General features: G+C 38.1%; 1 protein-coding gene across 2 annotated transcripts in view; it reads right to left on the reverse strand.

The window, feature by feature from the left end:
- Nucleotides 1-23143, reverse strand: part of ATP11C (ATPase phospholipid transporting 11C) — a 211215-nt gene that overhangs the window by 91419 nt on the left and 96653 nt on the right. For both annotated transcript variants that reach the window (XM_058291552.1, XM_058291550.2), the window contains exons 2-5: nt 17412-17531; nt 13250-13339; nt 7786-7866; nt 4704-4811 (exon numbers count right to left, since the gene is read on the reverse strand). In XM_058291552.1, the coding sequence (XP_058147535.1) occupies nt 4704-4811; nt 7786-7866; nt 13250-13339; nt 17412-17531 (399 nt within the window). The remainder of the gene's footprint in view (nt 1-4703; nt 4812-7785; nt 7867-13249; nt 13340-17411; nt 17532-23143) is intronic.

Consider the following 23143-nt stretch of genomic DNA (forward strand, 5'->3'; position numbering starts at 1 on the left):
CCCTATATAACCACTAATCTAATTTCATCTTTATAAAGATGATTTATATTTACATTTTATATAAAGGGAATCATACAATATGTGTCTGGTTTCTTTCACTCAGTATAATGTGGGTTTTTTACCTACAGTCTTATATATGCAATCTTACCCACATTCATATTTCACATGTGGTTTTACTATGCTATACAGTTCAATGTTAATATTTTTTAGCTTTCCTTTTAGTAATATACATAGCCTTAGACTTTCCCTTTAAACCACTTTCATACCCACATAATAATACTGGTAGTCACAAATATTATGTTGGGCTTTCACTTTTTCTATTCATTTCCAAAGATTTACAGACATCTTTATTACCAACTCTGTACAAGTTGAACCCCCAGCTTTCCACTCTCTAAACACATTCTATTTTCTGGTGACCCATACTCAAGTTATTAACTTCATGAGATTACACAATACATTTAGTTCATAGTAATTCAATCATATAGTATTCGTCCTTTTATGCCTGGCTTGCTTCACTCAACACAATGTCCTCCAGGTTGATCCATGTTGGCATATACTTCAAGGCATCATTTCTTCTTGCAGCTGCAAAATAGTCCACGTGTGATTACATCACATTTGTTTATCCTTTCGTCAGTTGATGGACACCTGGGTTGTTTCCATCATTTGGCAATTGTGAAGAACACCACTATAAACATCAGTGTGCAGATGTCTGTTCATGTCACTGCTCTCAGTTCTTCAGGGTATATACCCAGTAGTGGCATTGCTGGGTCACGTGACAAATCTATATTCAACTACTTTAGGAAATACCAAATAGTCCTCTACAGTGGCTGTACCATTCTACATTCCCAGCAACAGTGAATAAGTGTACCTATCTCTCCACATCCTCTCCAGCACTCACAGTTCTCTGCCTTTTTATAGTCGCCATTCTGGTAAGTGTGAAATGATATCTCACTGTAGTTTTGATTTGCATTTCCCTAATCGCTAGGGATGTTTAGCATTTTTTTCATGTTTTTTTTTTGCCATTTGTATTTCTTCTTTGGACAAATGTCTATTCAAGTCTTTCGCTCATTTTTTAATTGGGTCAACTGTCTTTTTATTGTTGAGTTGTAGCATCTCTTTATATATCATGGATATTAAACCCTTATCAGACATGTGATTTCCAAATATTTTCTCCTATTGAGTTGGCTGCCTTTTCACCCTTTTGAAAAAGTCCTATGAGGTACAAAAGTGTTTAATTTTGGGTAGTAGGTATAGCTTAAAGTATTTGACAGCCTGCTTCCCATGTATAAGGTCCCGGGTTCAATCCCTGGTACCTCCTAAAAACAAAACAAACAAATGAAAAAAAACCAAATCTCAATGGGGAGTAGATGGAGCTCAGTGGTTGAGTGTTTGCTTCCCATGTAAAAGGTCCTAGGTTCAATCTCCAGTACCTCCTTAAAAAAAATGGAAAAAAAGTGTTTAATTTTGAGGCGGTCCCATTTAACTATTTTTTCTTTTGTTGCATGTGCTTTGGGGATAGGTCCAAGAAACCACCACCTACCTACCACAAGATCTTTAAACATGCTTCCATACATTTTCTTCTAGTAGTTTTAGGGTCCTGGCTTTTATGTTTAGGTCTTTGATCCATTTTGAGTTGATTCTGATATAGGAAGTGAAATAGGGGGCCTCTTTCATTCTTTTGGTTTTGTATATCCAGTTCTCCCAGGACCATTTTTTGAAGAGACTGTTTTGCCCTGTCCACATGGACTTGGTAAGTTTGTCAAAAACCAGTTGGCTATATACTGAGCTCTCAATTCTAGTCCACTGATTGATGTGTCTCTCTTTATGCCAATACTATGCTGTTTTGACCACTGTAGTGTTATATGTTTCAAGGTCAGGCAGTGAAATTCCTCCCATGTTGCTCTTCTTTTTCAGAATGCTTTTGGCTATATGGGTGTACCTTCCCTTCCAAATGAATTTGGTAATTGTCTTCCATTTCTGTAAGGTAGGCTGTTGGAATTTTGATTGGTATTGCCCTGAATCTGTAACTCAGTTCGGGTAGGACTGACATTCTTCACGATATTTAGTCTTCCAATCCATGAACATGGAACGTCCTTCTATTTGTTTAGGCTTTCACTGATTTCTTTTAGCACTGTTTTACAGTTTTCTGCATATAGGTCCTGTACTTCTTTGGTTAAATTGATTCCTAGGTATCTGAGCCTTTTTGTTGCTACTGTAAATGAAATTTTTCCCCTGATTTCCTCCTCAGATTGTTCAATGCTAGTGTACAGAAACACTGATTTTTGCACATTGATCTTGTATCCTGCCACTCTGCTGAACTCATTGTTAGCTCAAGTAGCTTTGTCATAGACATTTTAGAGTTTTCTAAATATAGGATCATATAATCCACAAACAGTGAGAGTTTTACTTCCTCTTATTCACTAGGTTCTTATCCGTTATCTTCTTATATTTTTATTCTTTTAGCACAGCATGTCAGGACCCATTAGCTAACTTGTTAAATTTCTTGAGAAAATGAACCATTTCTGCACATTCTTTCTAACTCCTCTGGAACCTGGCATAACATCTCAGTACACTTTGGTTGATTCACCGACTATAGTAATCAAGTACAACCTCTATAAATTTCTATTTACCACTAAAGCATGATATATTATTGAGAGGTATCTTACTATATCTGATTTCCAATATTTCTGCTGCCTAACCATATACTTTCCCTCACAAATAACTGTTTTTACCTTGGAATTCCCCAAGGCCTGCTACTAGGGCCCTCTGCTCTGTGACCTACGTGGTTCCATTCAGTCTCAAGGTTTCACTACAATCTGTGTGCTGATGACTCCCAATTTTCATTGTCCAACTAAAAATACCTCCTCAGAACTACAGGCTTGACAGGGCCATCTGGATTTCTAATAGTTATCTCAAACTTAACATGGCCAAAAGTGAATTTCTGATTTCCTTCCATTCCTACTTCAGTCCCTAAACCTCTTCTTCTCCAGATGTGGAAGAGAAATGTTAAGCAGTTGCTCAAGCAAAAGCAAAAACGCTATCTTAAGAAGTCACTTTTTCTCTTTCTCTCACCCAAACATCCAATTCATTCCTAAGTCCTGATGACCCTAACCCCAAAAGATATTGTCAATATATGCATTTTTCTTAAGATCCAGACAGGTAGCATAGAGTTATGGTTAAGAGCAGGATTTCTATACCTAGAAGTGACTGGAGTCATATCCCACTTTTCCTACTTACTAGTTGTGGACAAGTTTCCTAACCTCCCTACATGCTTCAGTTTCTTCGTTTGTATACAGGGGATAATAAAAGGTCCTACATTATAGAGTTGTTGTTAAATGAAGATTAAATGAGTGAATATAATATAAAAAGAGAGTGCCTGGCACATACTATGTACTATGTAAGTATTAATTACTACTTTTAATATCATCATCTCTATTACTGTCACCCTAAAATAAGCTCTCATCATCTTTTGTCTGTACCATGGCAGTAATCATCTAACTAGTCTTCCTGATTCCACCTCTGCCCTTGCTGTCATTTTGCCCATTCTCCAGAGCTGTCTTTTAAAAAGAAGATCAAGTCACTTACTCTCTGGCTTTGAAACCCTTCAAAGGCTTTGCATTTCACAAAAGGTGCAATCTAACCAAGTCACCCTCCTGCTCAAAAATCCCAGGCAAATAAACAAACTGAGGCTTTTGGTTAATAAACATCTTTTCCTACACACAAACCATCCAGAAGGGGCTCTATCAGACAGCAATTCACACAACAGAGCCAGCTGCTTTAACCAAGATTATAATTGGCTGAGGCCTCAAGACAAATGAACCTGGTGGAGGGAAGGTGGAAGATAGAGGTCTTTCTAACTGGGGTGGGGGTGGAGAGTGACAGCAAAAGCAGAAAGGGGATAGGAGAGAAAGCAAGAGATGTGCCAGACCTTCACCTGCTTTGCAATTTTACTTTGTGTCCTGGGAGCAACAGATCTAATGGTATGAAGCATTTGAGCTACATTTGTCGCTTCTGCTGAATAATGATGCTGAGTTCCTAGGGCAGGTTTGGAAGACTTCAGATCCTTAGCTACACTAGGCTATATTCTGCTCTGTGATGAAGAAAACAGAGAAAAAGAAAAAGGAAAAGAAAGAGATTCTATGTCAAAATCAGGTGACCCTTCCACTCATTTTTAATGAGGTACCAGGGATTGAACCCAGGAACTACTATGTGGGAAGCCAGCACTCAACCACTGACCCACACTGCTCCCTTGAGTTGGTTTTCTTGTTTGTTTGCTTGCTGTTTTTTTTTGTTTTTAGGAGGCACCAGGAACCAAACCTGGGACTTCCCATGTAGGAAGCAGGCACTCAACAGCTTGAGCCACACCTGTCCCCCCATTTGACTTTTTGGAACTCATTTTGTATCATTAATATAAGAAGTTTCAAGAAAATTTAATTATTGGGGATATCGCAAATTGAGACCCAGTAATTCTAAGGATTTAATTAATAATTCAGTAGTGATACTACCTGATAGAAGTACAGGAAGGACTGTATTATTTTTATGAATTCTAGTCACAGCCCTAAATGATTCCAGAATGGTATCTTCACTTAACCTCTTCCCTCTCTGTTCCACCCTAATTCTTCTGTTGTTCTGGAGGATATGATTTCTATTAGCTTTCATCTTTAATCTGTATTTGCATGGAAATGTTCTTTTTAAAAGAATACCTTGATTTTTTCACTTTCTTTTCTCACTCGCTTTGCATTTTCAATGATGTAGACAGTGCTCTTGTTAACTTCATTGTCAGCTCTATGTCTCAGCCAATCTTCATATCCCTAGAAGGATAAAAAAAAAACATATAATTAAGCTCAGATAATGAAGTAAACTTGCTAATAAATCTCTATAACCTACCCTCCCCCATGAGTCAAAAGCAGATATTTACACTTTATTTATGAGAATTAATTTCAACTCAGAATGCTAAAGAGACAATGCTATACATTTTAATAGCAAAACCTGAGACACACTTTGACATACCCCTTAGGTAAATAGCTTTATTGTGCTAAAAGGCTCCTTCATTCTTCATGTAAGTATCAATGAAAACACAGGTCTGTTGTTCTTCAACTGTGAAGGACTATGATTTATTTTTCTAATTCTACTCTTCCTCAAGCTAATGTTAATTTTCTCTACTTTAATTTGAAAAAAAATTACTCTGAGTTTTTATTTTCTTACAAACTTAATCATTATATTCTTCTGTCGGAGACTATTGGAGTTATAGTCTCTGAGGAAATAGTGTCATTTTTCCCCATCCACAGAGAATAGGAAAAGGCAAGTTAGGGTTGTTTTGAAAAAGAATCTTTGGTAAGTTTTATTTGAGATCAACAGTTTAACTCAATTGACTTGGTGATTAAAAAAAATATTAGTTGGTATTCACTTTTGAGAGGCAAAATAATCAGGGAAAGATGTACTGGTCCATTTTTCTTTGGGCTTTTTGTCTGGGATAGATTTAAGCCAAAAGAACTAAGGAAAGAGGACATTCATTTGTTTGAGCATGACCTCTGAGCCTTTTTTTTTTGATACCCATTGCTTGTTTTGGTAGGAATGCCTATACCTTTTCAAATACAAATGTTTGAAAAAATCTCTTGATCACTTTCCCCTTTTTCTCTTAGAGGGCTATATTCATTTACTCTTTTGTCCTTCTTTATGACAATGTTTCGCTATCACTTCATGGGGTACTTTCTCTGATGACAGGGAGAAAAGAAAGGAACTAACATGAACTATTAATGGGGAGTAAAATGAATCAGTAAAAGCTTTTGAAAATCACGCATGCTATTTTTGGGAAAGCCAATTCTGTGATGTTAAAGGAAATAATCCTAAGGACCTGAGGGAAAGAACATTCCAAAAGTCTTTATTTAGCAGCAAAACACTTGATAAAATACCCTTGCATTTCCTGGTAAGTAAGCTGGAAGACAGATAGCCCCAAGAGGAAAGGTAACCTTGTTCCCAAAACTGCTAGGCAGGACTTCATTTTGTAAGCTACTTTAGGCACCTTTATATTTTTTTTTAAAGATTTATTTTTTATTTATTTCTGTCCCTTCCCCCCCCCCCCCATCTGCTCTCTGTATTCATTTGCTGTGTGTTATTCTATGTCCGCTTGGATTCTTGTAAGCGGCATGGGGAATCTGTGTCTCTTTTTGTTGTGTCATCTTGCTGCATCAGCTGTGTGTGTGTGTGGCGCCACTCCCGGGCAGGCTGCACTTTTTTCACACGGGGTGGCTCTCCTTACAGGGCACACTCCTTGCACATGGGGTTCCCCTCTGTGGGGGACACCCCTGCATGGCACGGCACTCCTTGCATGCATCAGCACTGTGCGTGGGCCAGTTCACCACATGGGTCAGGAGGCCCTAGGTTTGAACCCTGGACCTCCCATGTGGTAGGCAGATGCTCTATCAGTTGAGCCAAATACTTCCCTTTGGGCACTTTTTAAAAGGACCTTGATAGCTATTATTTACAAGTATGTTTGTTTGTAATTAGTTATGTTCTGTGGCCTGTCCCAATACATACTAAACATAGCTAACCCACCCCACTTCACATACATTTTGCCATTTCTATTTTCAATTTCACCTGGAATCTTTCAAAGTTACTATTGCGTAAAAGGCTCAAAGTACTTCAAAGGCATTGTGGCAGTTCGAAATTATTTTATGAATCCCCAAAAGACAAAGATTATGTTTGTGAACTAATGCATTCCTGTGGGCCTGAGATGCTTTCAATTGGACTATGTCAGTGGGGCATAACTCAGGTTGATTTTCTGCCCTCTTGCTGGGCCTGATAAATGCAAAGACACAGGAAAAGGAAGCCACCATATTGATTCTGCAATGTGAGAGAAAGAACTCCAGTTTGCCCCACAGCTCAGCTACAAGGAGAGCAGCCCAAGGGGCCCAAAGAGCTGAGGCCCAGGGAGAGACTAGCAACATGCCTGATAGCTTGCAGCTGAAATCAAGAAGAAAGTGGAGCAGCTGAAACTGATAAAGGAGGCCCAGAAGGAGACAAGCCCTACGTCTGATTGCTCATACCTGAGCTCCGGGAGACGAGAGATTCTGAAAGGGAAGGCAAGAGACCCCAGCAGCGATTGGCAGCCATCTTGCTTCACCTCGTGCAGCTGACTTTGGTGAGAAAACATCTCTGCTAATGCCTTAATTTGGACATTTTGGGGCCTTGTAACCGTTAAGCTTTTACCCCAGAGAAATTCCCACTATAAAGGCCAACGTGCTTCTGGTACTTTACATAGGCAGCACTTTGGCAAATTAAAACAGAAATTAGATCACAATCTCTGGCAGTTGTCAGCTCTGACAAGAAGAAATATGAATAAAAGTTTCCCCTACCCACCAACCCTAAGTCCTTCAGCAGCATCTGGAAAGACAATAAAATTCAAGTATTTGTGATCTTGAGTTCTCTGCTATAAGCAACAAAAGAAGTCCACTAGAAAGAGAATTTTCAGGTAGACATACCAGATGGAAACAATGCACTGAAAAAAACACCTACCTCCCAATTTCCAACTCTATTGTTCTTTCTACCTACACTTTTTTTTTTTTTTTTGGTCATATCGCCACAAAAACATTGAGGAGGAAAGGAGCATAGAAGTTAAGGGTGTGCCTTAAATCAATTGAATAGGTTTTCAATGGGTAACCGGATATAAACTAAATCCATCAAGGATATTGCCCACTCTATATAAATACGAAAAAGAAGCTTTGACAATGAAATTCAAATTACACTAGGTTGGCATACAGGCATAACTGTACATATGAAATTTACCTGCTTGATGGCTGTAACAGTTATAACAAAGAATAGTGGAAGTCCACTGGTAACTGGGCTGGTTGGTGTATCTACTGTGACCTAGGAAAAGAAATAAACTAAATTTAAAGTAAAATGAAAATAAGCCATTATCTTGTACGTAGCACTTAAATATTGCAACCATTTCATACAGAAATACTGACAAAACACATTTTGGGAGCAGGTAAATGTCAATTTTCATGATAACCAAAGCAACTCACACAGTAGTCAGTTTAAAAAATAGTCCTAAATTCAGGTGTAAGTTCTCATACCAGCTTGGTTAACACTTTTACTGAAATCTACCCAATCATCTGACACCTATTTGTTGACTGCCTCTCTGCCAGCCCCCTTGTTATTATCAGCCAGGCTCAAGAGATGTACCTTTAAGCAAGATGGAGACAAGTTCCTGCCTTCATGTAGCCTGTAGATAAAATTACAAGTATGTAGATGATGAGTTCTGAAGAGTATGAGTTTACTCAGTGAAGGGTAGCTTATCAGGCATAATGAACAGTGTATACAAAGTCTCTGTGCTAGGAGGGAGTGCAGCACATGTAAAGAAATGAAAGAAGCCGGTAGCAACAGGGCATGTGGTTCCAGACAGGGTTCCAGACAGAGGGAGGGGTCAGATCAGGTAGGGGCCTCTAGGCCAAAAATAACTGCTCCTTCTTTATCCCACAAAAAAGTAGGAAGTCACTGAAGGTTTTAAACAGGGAGAGGTGACATTATTAGAACTGCATTTTGAAAAGATCATTCTCACTGAGTTGTGGAAGATGGATTGGAAGGGAACAAGAGTGGAGGTAAGGAAGATACTGGAGTAAGACACTTCAGGGCATATTCTGAGAGCATGTATTCTGGCCTAATATGCCTGGCGGTGGCCTATAGAACTTGCCATCCCAAAACTTGCCCTGTGTGTCAAATGTGGCTCACCCAGCACTCCTACAGAGCATTCCTACAGAACCTTCCAGGAGAGCAGTGAAGTTGTGCTACCTGGGACAAGGGATAATTGACTGTAGGACATACAGTGCAGTTTCTAGGACTTTGAGGAAATGGTTTCCTAGTGAAGGGGGGGCATTTATATTAATGTAGACAGGGAATTCCTAGGGTCACACCACATGCCCAGGTCAAGAGGTATGAGCATAAAGGATCAGGGAGACCCCTACCCTTTGGCCTAGAGCTGTTCTCCAAACCCATAATGTGGATAAGCTCTGAAGGAGAACACTGGCACAGGACAATCTGTAAAAATAGGGAAACGTGTTTTCTTTTTTTCCTTATTTTCTTGGTTAGCTCCAGGCATTCACTGAAGGCTCTGTCATAATAATAGCTGGATACAAACTTAAGGAACAAATGCCTCAGAGCCTAAATTCCAGTGATAATACATTAAAATATCAAAATGCCCAGGTTTCAATAAAAGATTTTTAAAAATACTATATACAAAGATACAGGACGAGATGGCCCAGGCTAAGAAGAAGATTAAAGCAATAGAAACCATCAATGAGGAGGAGCAGACCTCAAACATTCTAGACAAAAACTTCAAAAAATTAGTCCTAAATATGCTGAAAGAGCTAAAGGAAAACATTGTTAAAGTCCTAAAGGAAATCAGGAAAACAACAGATGAACCAAAAAGAATACCAGTAGAGAGATAGAAACTATGAAAAGGAATGGAAAAAGAGCTGAAGACCATAGTAACAAAAATTAAAAATCACCTAGGGAGGTTCAATGGCAGATTGGAGCTGACAGGAACAAGAATCAGTAAATGTGCAGGCAAGACAACTCCAGTTGGAGCAGAAAGAGGAAAGAATGAAGAAAAGTGAACAGAGCTTGAAGAACATGTGGGACACCATCAAGCATACCAATACACACATTGTGGAAATCACAGATGAAGAAAGAGAGAAAAGGACAGAAAGAATATTCAAAGAAATAATTACTGTAAATTCTCCAAATTTAATGAAGACATGAATATACATACATTAAACATGCTCAACAAACTCCAAACAGGATAAATTCAAATAGACCCACACCATACCATGTTATAAGCAAACTGTCAAATTCCAAAGATAAAGAGAATTCTGAAAACTGCAAGAAAGAAGCAATGTGTCATATATGAGGGAACCTCAATAAGATTACATGACATTTCTCATCAGAAAGCATGGGGGGAAGGAGGCAGTGGGAAGACCTATTGACAGTGCTGGAAGCAAAAACCCTGCCAACCAGGAATTCTATTTCCAGCAAAACTGCCTTTCAAAAATGAAGTAAGGATTAAGACATTTCCAGATAAACAAAAACTGAGGGACTGCATCACTACTATACTATCTGTACAAGAAATGTTGAAGGGAGTTCTATAGGTTGAAAGGATAGGATGTTAGACACTTGACTGAGGCCACATGAAGAAATAAAGGTCTCCTGTAAAGATACTGACATGGGTAAATGTGAACACCAGTACTACTATATTTTTTAATTTGTAACTCCACTTTTTACTTCCTATTGGATCTTAAAGGCAAATGCACAAAATGTAATGATAAAAGCAATGATTCTGGAGCCAAAATGTAGAAACATGTAATTTGTATAGGAATATAAACTATGTATGCTTCTGAAGTTAAGTCGGTATCAAAGCAAGAAGACTGTTATAGATATAGGATGTTAAATTTAAGCCCCATGGTAACCACAAAGAAAATAGCAGAGAATATCCAAACTCATAGAGAAATCAGAGTACAGGTTACCAGTGGCTAGGGTGCAAGGCAATGGGGAGTTAATTGAAAATGAGTCTAAGGCTTCTATTTGGGGCAAAGTGAAGCTCTAGTAATGGACGATGGGGAGGGCAATTCATCATTGGGAATGTGATTAATCTCACTGAATGCTATGCTTAGGAGGGCGTGGAATGGGAAGATTTATGTTGTATGTTTCCACAATTAAAAAAGAAGGAAAGACAGAAAGAGAAATCAAAGAGAGAATGAGATATAAATGCAATACATGATACTGGATGGGATCTAAGAATGGAGGAGAATAGGCTCAAAAGGACATTGTTGGGACATAAGAAAAAATTGGAATATAGAATGTAAGCTTTGTATCCATGTTAAATTTCTTGAACTTGACCACTGCACCTAAGATGAATACATAACAGAATATCTTTGTTCGTAGGAAATGTACATGGAAGTACTACGTATTCAAGGTGTATGGTGCATGCAATCTGCTCTCAAAAGTTCATTACAGGGAAGCTGATTTGGCCCAGTGGATAGGGCGTCCGCCTACCACATGGGAGGTCCACAGTTCAAACCCTTGACCCGTGCGGAGCTGGCCCATGCACAGTGCTGATGTGCGCAAGGAGTGCCCTGCCACGCAGGGGTGTCCGCCGTGTAGGGGAGCCCCACGAACAAGGAGTGCACCCCGTAAGGAGAGCTGCCCAGCGCAAAAGAAAGTGCAGCCTGCCTAAGAATGACGCCGCACCCAAGGAGAGCTGACACAACAAGATGATGCACGAAAGAGACACACAGATTCCCATGCTGCTGACAACAGAAGCGGACAAAGAACACGCAGCAAATGGACACAGAGAACAGACAACAGGGGCGGGGGGGGTAGGGGAGAGAAATAAATTTTTTTTTTAAAAAGTTCATTAGAGAGAGAAAGAAAGAAATGGCAAAGGTGACAAAATGTTAAAATTGGTAGATCTGGGTATCAGGTGGATGGGCGTATGAAGGAGTTCTTTGTAAGGGGTTTGCATTATTTTTCCAACTGCCCTGTAAGTTTGGAATTATTTCAAAATAAAAAGTTAAAAATTTGTTTTCTTAGGTTACTACAATAAGCAGCTTTTAAAAAGTGGTTTAAAAAATAAACAAGAATGGAGGGCAGGAAGTCCATTCAGGAGGCTACTGATGTAATGCAGGTAGAAAGATGACTTGGACTAGAGTGGGAGCAGCAGACATGGAAAGAAATTCCAGAGATATTTAGGAGGCAATGGCAGGACTGGTAAGAGATTAGATGTTGCAGGTGATTAAAGATGTTTTCTTAGTGTCTGGTCAACACTCCTGGGTGGATGTTGCTGTCATTCGCTAAAGTAGGAAATATCAATAGAGCACTGGATTTAAGGGAGAGGGGAATCAGGAGCTGACTCTTTTCTCCCAACTCACTGACTCTCATCTTCAAGTCCCACGCAGGCTGGCTTCTGCCACACACCTTGTGTTGCAGGCAAGGCTTCCATTCCATCTACACACCAGGCCTTCACATGGCTCGGTGCCTTGATGCAAATCTCCTCCCTATCCCTGGGGTCAGGTCTGGTATTCTCTACCAGGTTAACTCCTAATCTTTCAGGAAGCAGGTCAGGTATCACCTCTTTTGTGAAGCCATCTCATACTCTTCCTGGGTAGAAAGAATCATAACTTCCACTGTATTGCGATAGCATTTTGCTCATGTTGCTTGTAGGAAATGACATTAAATTAAGTGAATATGTGGTTATCTTCTCAGCTGTAACAAATTCTTTAAGGGGAGAAGAGCCATGTCCTGATTCTCACTGTACCTACTACCGTATATGTTATGTGGACTACTGTAAGACACATGGGAGGAAGTGAAATGCATTGCAGACCAAGTGGAAAGACTGCCAGCAGCATCCTCTATATAGCTTGTGTTATGTGCCCTGTAAAATATATTTGGCCATGAATCTAGAGGGGCTCCTTTTCGAATGTTCCGTCATTCAAGAATGAAATTGGCTCCTTCCCATATGAAAACCCAGATTGGTTTTAAGTAGCAGGGCTAAATTCAATTACAGTACCATTAACTCAAAGCCTCAAAGTAGATAAACAGAAGCACTTAACATCAACAAGGCATTTGAGCACATTTCATTGCGATTTTTCTGTTTCATTTAAAAAAATGAAATGAGAAAAAATGCCTTAATGTAGTAAAATTTTCAAGGGGTTATTTTGACAGGAGAGAGATTTTAATGGGTTATAGACTTAAAGCCTGAAGATGCAATTTACAATGTTTAAAACAGGCAAACCCTCAGAAGGAACAAAGAAAGGCAGAAGGATCTACCAGGCTTTCACCCTGAAAGTGAGTAAGTGAATACGGAAGAGCAAAAACTGGTAATTCAGGAAAATCAGTGATAAATTTTCAAATAGGCTGTAACTGCTATATCACAAAGTAAAACCATTAAATTATTAATTTGAAATATTTTCAGTTATGATATATACTACTACATTAATGGTAAACAATGCATGTCCTTCCAGGATGAACAAAGATGTGAAATCCATTAAAGCTTTAAAGAAAGTAACAATGAAATAAAATCTTAACTTTTCTAGTAAAAAACAGTACCTTAGAAATATGTAAAATCACATAAACCTTAAAATGTAGAATTATAACTCTTTAAAAAGTCTTATTATAGTGAGCCCCGAATATTTTTTACCAAGTGGCATTTTAAGGTTAGGAAAAAAAGTTGAGTGGCTGTTTATGGAGTTCTTACCTGTACAAGGAAAATGATGAGAAAATAAAAATTTGCAATTCTCCTAAACTGTTCAAACAGATTCTTTGGAAGGAAATTCCAAAGTGTATACTGTAAGGGAGGAAGAAGGAAAGATTAACAGAAAGGAAACTTCTAAAATCCTAACAATATTAACTGATATGGGTCCAAATTACCATATAAAGTGATACCTAGTATAGTATAATACTTTGAAAACATGTTAAAACCCAAACCTCACACACATGAATAAGCAAATATTCGAAGACATAGTATATAACTTTTTTTCAGAAATGAAGTTTTCCGTTTTCGATGATACTAGGCTCTGAGCATTACCATTGGTCCATCCAGTTCTGCACCTTCATTTTCCATGACCCTATCTAAATTACATACCCTGCTATGTGCTCTCATATCATCCTATACTTCCTTGATAACAAATAGCAAATAATTAAAGTGTGACTTTTTTATTAAAGTTTCTCCCACAACAAGTTTTCAAAGGGAAGAATCTTTATCTGTCTTATTTACTACTTTTCCCCAACAACTAGTACAATGCCTGGCACAAATTAGACACTCAATAAAGTGGTTGGGATGGATGAATGAACAAATTAAAACCCCTTACTCAGCTAATCTCTGGAGTCTTGACCATCATCACAGATGTAACTCTCTTTCCTCCTACAAAAGAACTCTCTCATTTTTAAGCATCATTCTTTCCACTGTCAATTCAGTAGGAAGAGCAAAAGAAACTACGAGAATATATCTGGATCAGGACTTAGAAACCACCAAAAAAGGCACATTCAGGGAGTCAGAGAAGAATTATAGAGAGTGAAGTCTAATAAATTCTATTGACAAGTCTGATTTTTAAAATGAGGAGAAATGCTAGTATAATTTCAGGCTTGGAACTTTAATCCAAAACATTTTTTCACCTGTAAGTACTAAAGTGGGCATATCGTCATTAAGTGCAGCCCACTGATTCTTATTCCTTTGAAGGGACTTCAAGATGAGGCTCAGAATTTTAAATTGTAAAAAAGGAGAAGAGATAAACATGATGGAAGTTGATACAATCAATGCACTTTTTGCTAAAGAAGGGAAATTCCAAGTTTTGTACCAGCTACAAAATTCTGGTGATTCCCAAGTCCCTGCAGAGTAGTACATTAAAGTAGTACAGCCGTACAGGACAAGTTTTTCTAAAGAAAGTATTATGTTCCCAATAAAAGAGAATACTAATTTTATAAGGAAATAAGATTTAAATTAGGTCAAAGTGTTTATCATCTTCAGTGTTCCCAGAATTAACAAGACTTACTCCCAATGTTAACACTGACATTACTGACAGTATTTGTAAACAAAAAATATGCAATTAAGATAAAGCTTTTTTGTTTTAATCACTGAAGGGTAGAGAAAGGAAATCTACACTTGCCAAAAAATTGAAAGGCAGCTAATATATTCCATAAAGTATACATTTCTTAAATTAAGGGATTCTGGTAGAAACACTCAAAAGAGAATGTGAGAAAGAAAAAAGTCCAATTATGAAACTACTGGTCTCTCCTGAGTGGACTTGAAGGTCTCCTTTAGTAAACACTACACCACATATTTTTAAAAATCAACAATACTGTTCAGTCCGTAACAGTAATCACTATTTACTGAGTTCTTCCAACATGCCAAGCACAGTGCCAAATGCTTTATGTGGATTATTTTATTTCATCCTCACCATAATCCTATAAGGTAGTTACTATCAAGACCCCCATTTTTCAGCCAAGAAAACTGAGACCCAGGAAGGTTGTGTGATGTATTTTAACTTCAAATCCAGATATTCTATCTCCAGAGATGAAGCTCTTCACCACTATGCTGTCCACTTAAGAATTATTTGTTATATTACAATTTCACTCTTTTTGGGAAGTTACTATATTGCCAAATTCTTCTTTTTCTGCTCTACTGCTTTTATGAAAAAGCAGATTAATACAAAAACTAGAGAAATTATAAACATATATCATATTCCCAAAGAAAAAAGAGATATGTTTGTCTATCAATGCAGAAATGTTCACACCTTCATCTGGTTTCTAATACATATAAACTAATCTGCTTAGAAACATTTGTGCCCATGGGCTATTTTTAAAAAATGATCTATTATGTTGTTTTGCATACTTGTGAAAAGGAAATTAGATTATGTTAAATAAAATTAGATGGCTGCCTGCACTGGGCGGTGCCAGGGGAAGACCCCTTTCTGAGGACTTTTCCAGAAAAGGAAAACAACTGACCTGTAAGGGCTTTCCAAGAAAATGGAATTCACCCTACAGAAGGGCAGTTAAACAATACCTGGTGACAAAACTAGTTTTGGTCCAATAGAGAGAGATAGCTTATCAGAATGGACAAGCATACCACACTAATCAATGTATATTGATTCTAAGACAGGAAATCAACAAATTTAAATGTCACCCAAATCAGAACACCCTTCAAAGTGAAGAGCTTGCTTCTACTTTGTGAATGGAATGACTGCCACCTGATTGATGAATCACTCAATAATGCTGTGAGATCCTACATGCATGAAAAGTTCTTATTTTATGAATAAAGTATGAAAAGTCTTTTATTAAATATATAAAGAATAAGAATTAAACTGAGTCTTTAAATTTTTTAAAAATGTGACAACACATGGTACATTGCATAAAATGGTCATCCCTAGGTTCAATGAAAACTGTATCACTTTACCATCTTCCCCACATTAAATACTAGGGAAAACAATAATTCCCAAGGAAACATTTTTGGAGGAAGGAGCCCAAATAGCTCGATGATGTGAAGAGGGCTCTTAATTTAAGGCAAACTAGACATTTTTTAAGTAGTTCTGTTCTTGGCTTTATCGCTAACTCTGTGCTTGGTGACCATGTCACTAACTTATTATTTCTAGCCTTGGCGTCTCCATCTGTAATGTCAGTGAACTGAACAAGATGACCACTTAGGACCTTTCAGTCCTATAATTGCATGATTCTGAGGTCAAAGGACTATTACAGTTCCCACAGGGTGAGTCAAAAATTTCAGTGAAAGGACTGTTCATTATCTTGGGCATAAATACAAAAACCTCTGGCTGAGGATAAACTTTCTGCCATAAGGGTATAAAAATAACAGGAAACAGACATTTTACCTAAATATACTGTGCTCTATAGGTATAGGGGCAACGCAATTTTCACTCACACTGTCCATAATTTACATGTTACTCTCCTATCTAAAAATAATCTCTACTACACATCATTACTCAAAGGAGAAATCGAATGCATGTTTGTAAACCAAAGTGTTAAAGATTTTAAGAGAGGGCATAGCTTTGTTTCAGGTCCTAAGTGTTTGTGAACTTGTAGTGAACCAAATGTCACTGACATTTGGACTCCACCCTGCCAGGCTGCATGAGGAAAACACCAATGGTGGTCTATGCCATTCTTCAGGAGATGGCAGAAGACTAGTCATCTAGCACCTAGGCTAGTCAGCCAGAGGTAAAGCCGGGGGGTGGGGGTGGGGGGGATGAAAGCTAGCTAATGCTTGTAGAATGTAACTACTGGGCACTAAGAGCGCTAACAAATGCTTTCACAGGTGAGGACATTCAGACTCAGTGATTTGTTTAGCAAAGGTCAAACAGTTAGTAAACGGTCAGACTGGAATCTTCTCAGGACACTACTCTTAGTACTATACCATGTTGAAGGTAAGATCTGTATTCAGATGCTGACACACACAGCTACAGAATGTACCCTTTAGGACCCAGCAGTATACTTGACAAGCCTGGGACAGGGGAATAGAAAGAGAGGCAAATAAGTGTCATTCTGGGATAGCACCTGCCCACAAAAGAATACAGGTCATTTCCTTCCTAATCGAGCAATTTTAGGGCAAATCAGTAAGAAATAATTCCTACTTTTCACACACTTCAAGGCTTAAGGCCATATGTATATTCCATACTGAATCGAATTGGAAGGCAAAATGAATGACCTTTCACCATAAAATGACAAAATGATTTGAAAGCAAAACAAAACCTACCTTGCAGTGGAATAATTACCACAGTTGGTATAAAATCTGTATGAGCGCATAATTACAAATTCATATATAAACACATCAACTTCCTCAGAAGCATAAATTTTATAGAGTACATTATCTGACTCACCATATCAACCTCTATTGAATTTAAAAAAATACTTACCTTAGATGAGACTATTCTATTATCACAAAATCTTTGTGCAATGTAAGCTTCTGTTTCTGAAATGGGATGATTGCCAACGAACACAGTGCGTGTACCAACTCGTTTCTCTTCTCCAGCACACTGACCAAGAGAAAGAAGGAAAAGGTAAGCCGCTCGTCACATTTCTCCATGTTTCTACAGAATTCAAACTTCTTGTCTAAGCATGTTTGGCTACTGTCTGGGGAAGAGGTTAGTAGGAGAGGAGAAAACCCTGTCAGGAAATTCAAAATCCACTAAACTCTCAGTGGTTGACTAAGTGAAGATTAGTACCTGTCATTTTTCTTCCCTCCACAGCCCAGATGAACCTTAACCGTAACCACTAAAGCAACACACTAACTTAGGAAAGATCAGACTGAGAATATTTCATTTATTATACAATTACTGAGGAAAGCCTTGACAAACACCTTCCAGATGGTAAAATGCAGAATGCAAATTAATTCTAAACAAAAAATAATCACTTAAAAGTATACAGGTCAGAAATAGAACCACTACCTCTATTACAGAATAACCAACTATTTCTACAAAGAGACTTTGGCTTTATAGGAAAGAGATTCCTATGGAATCTCTCAGATGCTATATTGCCCAAGAGCTCCATTTCACACAATTTATCTCCAGTGGTACTTTATCATTTTTTTTAAAAGTAGAGTCACTGAATCTAGAAAGTTCTGAAATTGGGCTCTGTTTCAGCTCACCCATTAATTTCACTGTTCTCTTATCTTAAATCAGGATAGTATACTTTGTTAACGACCTCACAGATACGAGTATAAACTGGGTTACTGTGTAAAGTACTTAAAGTTTCTTGGAAATAAATGCATTTCATAAATTTGGGAAAGCCTCCTTTAATGGTACTATACTATGTTTGATACCACCAAATACTTAAGTCAAAGAAAGCATGACAGAAACCATGGATGCATTTCTAGTATTAACTTATAAAAAGATAATTTCCCAACCAAAAAAAATTTTAATAGCTGCATGGATTATCCTTCCTTACAATTATCTATTTAAAGGTGAACTCTGGGGATCCATAGGTCTGTGGTTGAAACTACAATGGTGGGAATGTTCTTTTGGCAAAAATGGCAGGGGAGGGTCACTGGTGCAAGGATAGATGGTGGGGTGGTACGTGGGAAAGGGAGCACCCTGGGGCATGCCTCGATGGAATATGCCTCGATGGAACATGAATGTGTTTATCTTGGCATAGGATGTCATTTTAGTGGGTGGAGACCCACACAATAAACAAGAAAATATTAAACTCCCATCCTGGGAAGTCCTGCTATGTTCTCAAATAGAGGGCAAGAATTGCTCAAGAACATAGGCAGTGCCTAATAAAAGAAAATAGACCAGTATGTCAAGCCCACAATATTAATGCATGTAACTATGAACCTTATTCTTCAAAACTTGAAAACTTAGTGGTTACCATAGGTTCCAAGGGGAGAGGGAGGGAAGAATCAATGGAACATAGGATATTTTTAGAGCATTGGAATTGTTCTGCATGATTTTGCAATGATGGATATTGTACATTTTGTCAAAACCTATAAAAGTGTACGGTACAAAGTGTAAACCATAATGTAAACCACTGACCATGGTTAGTAGCAATGTTTCAATATTTGTTCATCAATTGTAACAAATGTACCACATTAATGAAAGATGGTGTTAATGGGGGAAAGTGTGGGAGGGGGTGGGGTGGGGTATGAGAGAATCCCCTATATTTTGGATATAACACTTATGTAATCTAAAATTTCTTTAAAAATAAAGAAAAATAAAATAAAAATAAAATTGCCCACCCCCCAAAAATTCATTTTAAACAAGACTATAGCTTCCAAAGATCTCTCCAAATATCGTCTATATTTGGATGCACTCAAGTTGGAATTTTTATACCTTACGTATTACAGTGAAAATGATTTCTTAGTTTAAAAAAATAAAAATTGCCACCAAGGACAGATAAAACTTCTGGACTCACATTTTTATTTAAAGAATATGAAATCATTATTTAGTGGAATTTTGCCTTTAAAATCTGTAGGGAATCACTTGAAAAGTAATCAGAATAAATTAAAATACAGAGTTTCAGGATGAATATAAAGGAGAACTTCAGGAACTCTACCTTGGCAGAGGCTAAGAGAGTTTGTTGGATCTCTAACTCTGGCCACTTGGAAAAAGTCAATTAAGTATCCCCGTGCTGGGTAGCTTAACTGTTTACCCACCTGCCCAAATATAGGACATCAGAACAACTGATTGTTTAAGGTACTGTGCATGCTAAAATTCAGTGATTGCCAGGGAAATTTTCAAACAATCCCTGGAAACTAGTAAACAATACTATTCCCAGAATGGTAACTTTTTGATCCAGAGACTGTCTTCTTGGTAGTCTTCTCATCTTACTGATAAGAACACAAGTTTTTCATAGTATCTATTTTGCAAAACTTAAAACTACAAGAAAGAAAATGAATGCACCTGACACCCCACCACCTGCCTTCTGTTGAAGGTTAAGGTCTCACTGTAGTCTACATAGATTTGACCCTTATTATGTACCTATTTGAATTACAGAAAATGTCAAATCCGTGTATACATTGCAATTTGCAATGGAATCTTTAATATTCATATGGTTGTTTAGTATTTCACTGCAGCAAGAAGTAGCTATATCCTCAGGATTCAGAAACGAACTATGCACTAAAATAAACTTACTAGTATTCCACTATAGACTTATTATAAGTCTAGCAATGGAAGAAATACCATTTTTGTAGAGGCAGTGACCCATGGATGTTCTGGGGTTAGAGAGAGGGAAAAACAGGTGTAATTGTGGGGGGGGGGACACGACATTTTCCGGACTTGAAAGTCATCCTGAGTGACAACGCAATGACAGATATAGGCCATTATATATGCAGCCATAACCATAACCTACAGTTGAATGGGAAAGAGTGTAAACTACAATGTAAACTATAATCTATGCTTAGTGGCAATGCTCCAAAATGTGTTGATCAATTGCAATGAATGTAGCACACTGATAAAAGATGCTGCTCATGTGGGAAAATGTGGGAGGTGTGGGGAGCGGGGCATATGGGAATCCCCTATATATTCTCTGTAACGTTTATGTAATTGAAGTATCTTTTAAAAAATAAAAAAAGTGAAAAAAAAAAAGAAGTAGCTATAGAGTCAATAAGGAAGAGCTACTTTTATGTAAGTTCTGATATCATTCTACAAAGAGGGAAGGGGCAAAGGAGATAGAGGCTCAGTTTCCTACACTGCCAATATAGACTTTTTCCTTCAATCAGCTGTGGTCATTGATCAACTGAATAAAAAAATGAACTGGTGCTCGCCTAATTCTGAATTGCCTTCAACTCTCTTCTCTGCTAGGTAACAACATTCCAGAGAAGAAAAGGAAGGGAAAAGTACAGTGAGATTTTTTTTTCCGGCACACGATATTTTTATGAGTATCATTTGAATAGCATTTAGTTTTACTAAGATGGTTCTTCATATATTATTTTTCTGATTTCTTTTGCTTAAGGCCCAAGTGGCCTCTATCATTAAATTGGAGGAAATGGGTTGAAATTGCTGTGCAGATTTGTGGGAGGTGGGAGTGGGGTTGTGGTGAAGAGCATATTGTTATATGATGAAACAGGGGGGTGAAAGAAGCTATAGAGGGAAGCGGACGTGGCTCAACTGATAGAGTATCCTCCTACCATGTAGGAGGTCCAGAGTTCGAACCCAGGGCCTCCTAGCCCATGTGGTGAGCTGGCTCACATGCAGTGCTGCCATACACAAGGAGTGTGCGATGCCATGTAGGGGTGCCCCATGTGCAAGGAGTGCACCCCGCAAGAAAAGCGCAGCCCGCCCAGGAGTGGCACCACACACATGGAGAACATGCAGCAAGATGTAGCAATAAAAAAGAGACATAGATTCCAGTGCTGCCTGACGAGAATGCAAGCAGACACAGAAGAACACAACAGTGAATGGATACAAGAAAGCAGACAATGGAGGGGGGGGAAGGACGAGAGAAATAAACAAAATAAAATCTTAAAAAAAAAAAAAAGCTATAGAATGACCACTTCAGATACTTGTCAGAATTTTTCAAAACAGGGCAGAGTCTTCTAATCTAGGTAGGTTTGGATTTGGAGCTGCCTGAGGACCGGAGGATGAAAGGGATGACTTTTTCATGCTTGTTTCACCTTAAAATCTGATGAACCTGCAATCACTGGTAGAATTTGCTACAACTGTATAAAACTGTTTGAGTCATATAAAAATGGCAATGCAAAACTCATGTGTAAATTCACTGTAATTTTCCACTTGCTGCCAATTTACAGTGTTAAAACAGTAGTTTTAGTAACTGGGATTTTGAGTAGTGCCAAGGCAAGAAAAACTCTTAAGCAGAAGCATTTTAAAAATTCCCATCTGGATGACACACAATATAGCCTGGAGTGGGAGTGTATGATTCCTGCCATCTCCTAATGAATTTTAAGTCATTAAGGTTTCATCCTGTGCTGAACTCCTTCCCATCCAAACATCCTTAGGAACAGCACTTTTTTCTTTTAATTGAAACATGCTGACACTGACTCAATTTTAATGAAACATCACACACCACAACAAAAAGTATGGGAGAGGAGCAGATATAGCTTAAGTGGTTGAGTGCCTGCTTCCCATGTACAATATCCAAGGTTCAATCCCTGGTATCTCCTAAAAACAAAACAAACAAACAAAAACCATCTCTCACTGGGGAGTGGATGTAGCTCAGTGGTTGAGTGCCTCCTTCCATGTACGAGGTTCTGGGTTCAATCCACAGTATCTCTGGCAGGGTGGGGAATTATGGGGATCAAAGTTTTTAAAGTCTAATCACAATATTTGAATTAACAAGGAAGCAATTTAAACTCTCCATCCATCAAGATAAAAATCACTCTTTTGTACTCTTGATTTATACCTCCAGTGCCTAAACTCTAATATTAAAAACATAAGCAAATAATTTATACCAAAAAGTAGTCTCCCAATAAAAGTCAAACCGGATAAGATGATACTCTCATTCAACTAGTACCATCTTAAAATTCCTATGCTTTTGCTGGGGAGGAAGGGGAGGACAGAGAGAGGGGAGGGTGGGGAGGGAGGAAAGGAGGAAAAGAAGGGAGGGAGGGAGGGAGGGAGGGAGGAGAACGCTGTTAGAATTATGGTTTGTTTCTTCATTGCCTCCAGATGAGTGGCTAGGTAAGAATTGAGAGAGTATAGAGACCTCAATACATGACTGTTACGTATAAAAGCTTGCATAGGGTCTGAAACAGAGGCTACCTTTCCATCCATTCCAAGAGCTGGCAGACTTAAATCTATGACACCGCTGTAGGTCAGTGTTTCTTAAACCTGTCTTTAAAAACCTGGCTTTAAAAAAATACCAGTGCCTAGGTCTTATATTTATTATTTAATTTACTCTAATTTGTAGACAAGGCTGAGAATTACTGCCATGAACACTCTGAGAAACGTAGGCCCTTAACTAACACCCTATGAGTTTTTAGTACACCCACTCCAAACCCATACTTTTTCTTTAAGTAATTAAAACAATTTGGATAATGCTTTTCAATGGACACAAATATAAAGAACCCTCAAATATTGCACCCTCCAACCATTTTAAGCTGCTCATAAAATGAGATTTTCCTTCAATACTTCATTTTGCATGTGGTTAATTGCCCATCAATTATTTAGATCACTGATAATGTAAATTACAG

Source organism: Dasypus novemcinctus, chromosome X, assembly GCF_030445035.2.
Source record: "Dasypus novemcinctus isolate mDasNov1 chromosome X, mDasNov1.1.hap2, whole genome shotgun sequence".
Lineage (NCBI taxonomy): Eukaryota > Metazoa > Chordata > Mammalia > Cingulata > Dasypodidae > Dasypus > Dasypus novemcinctus.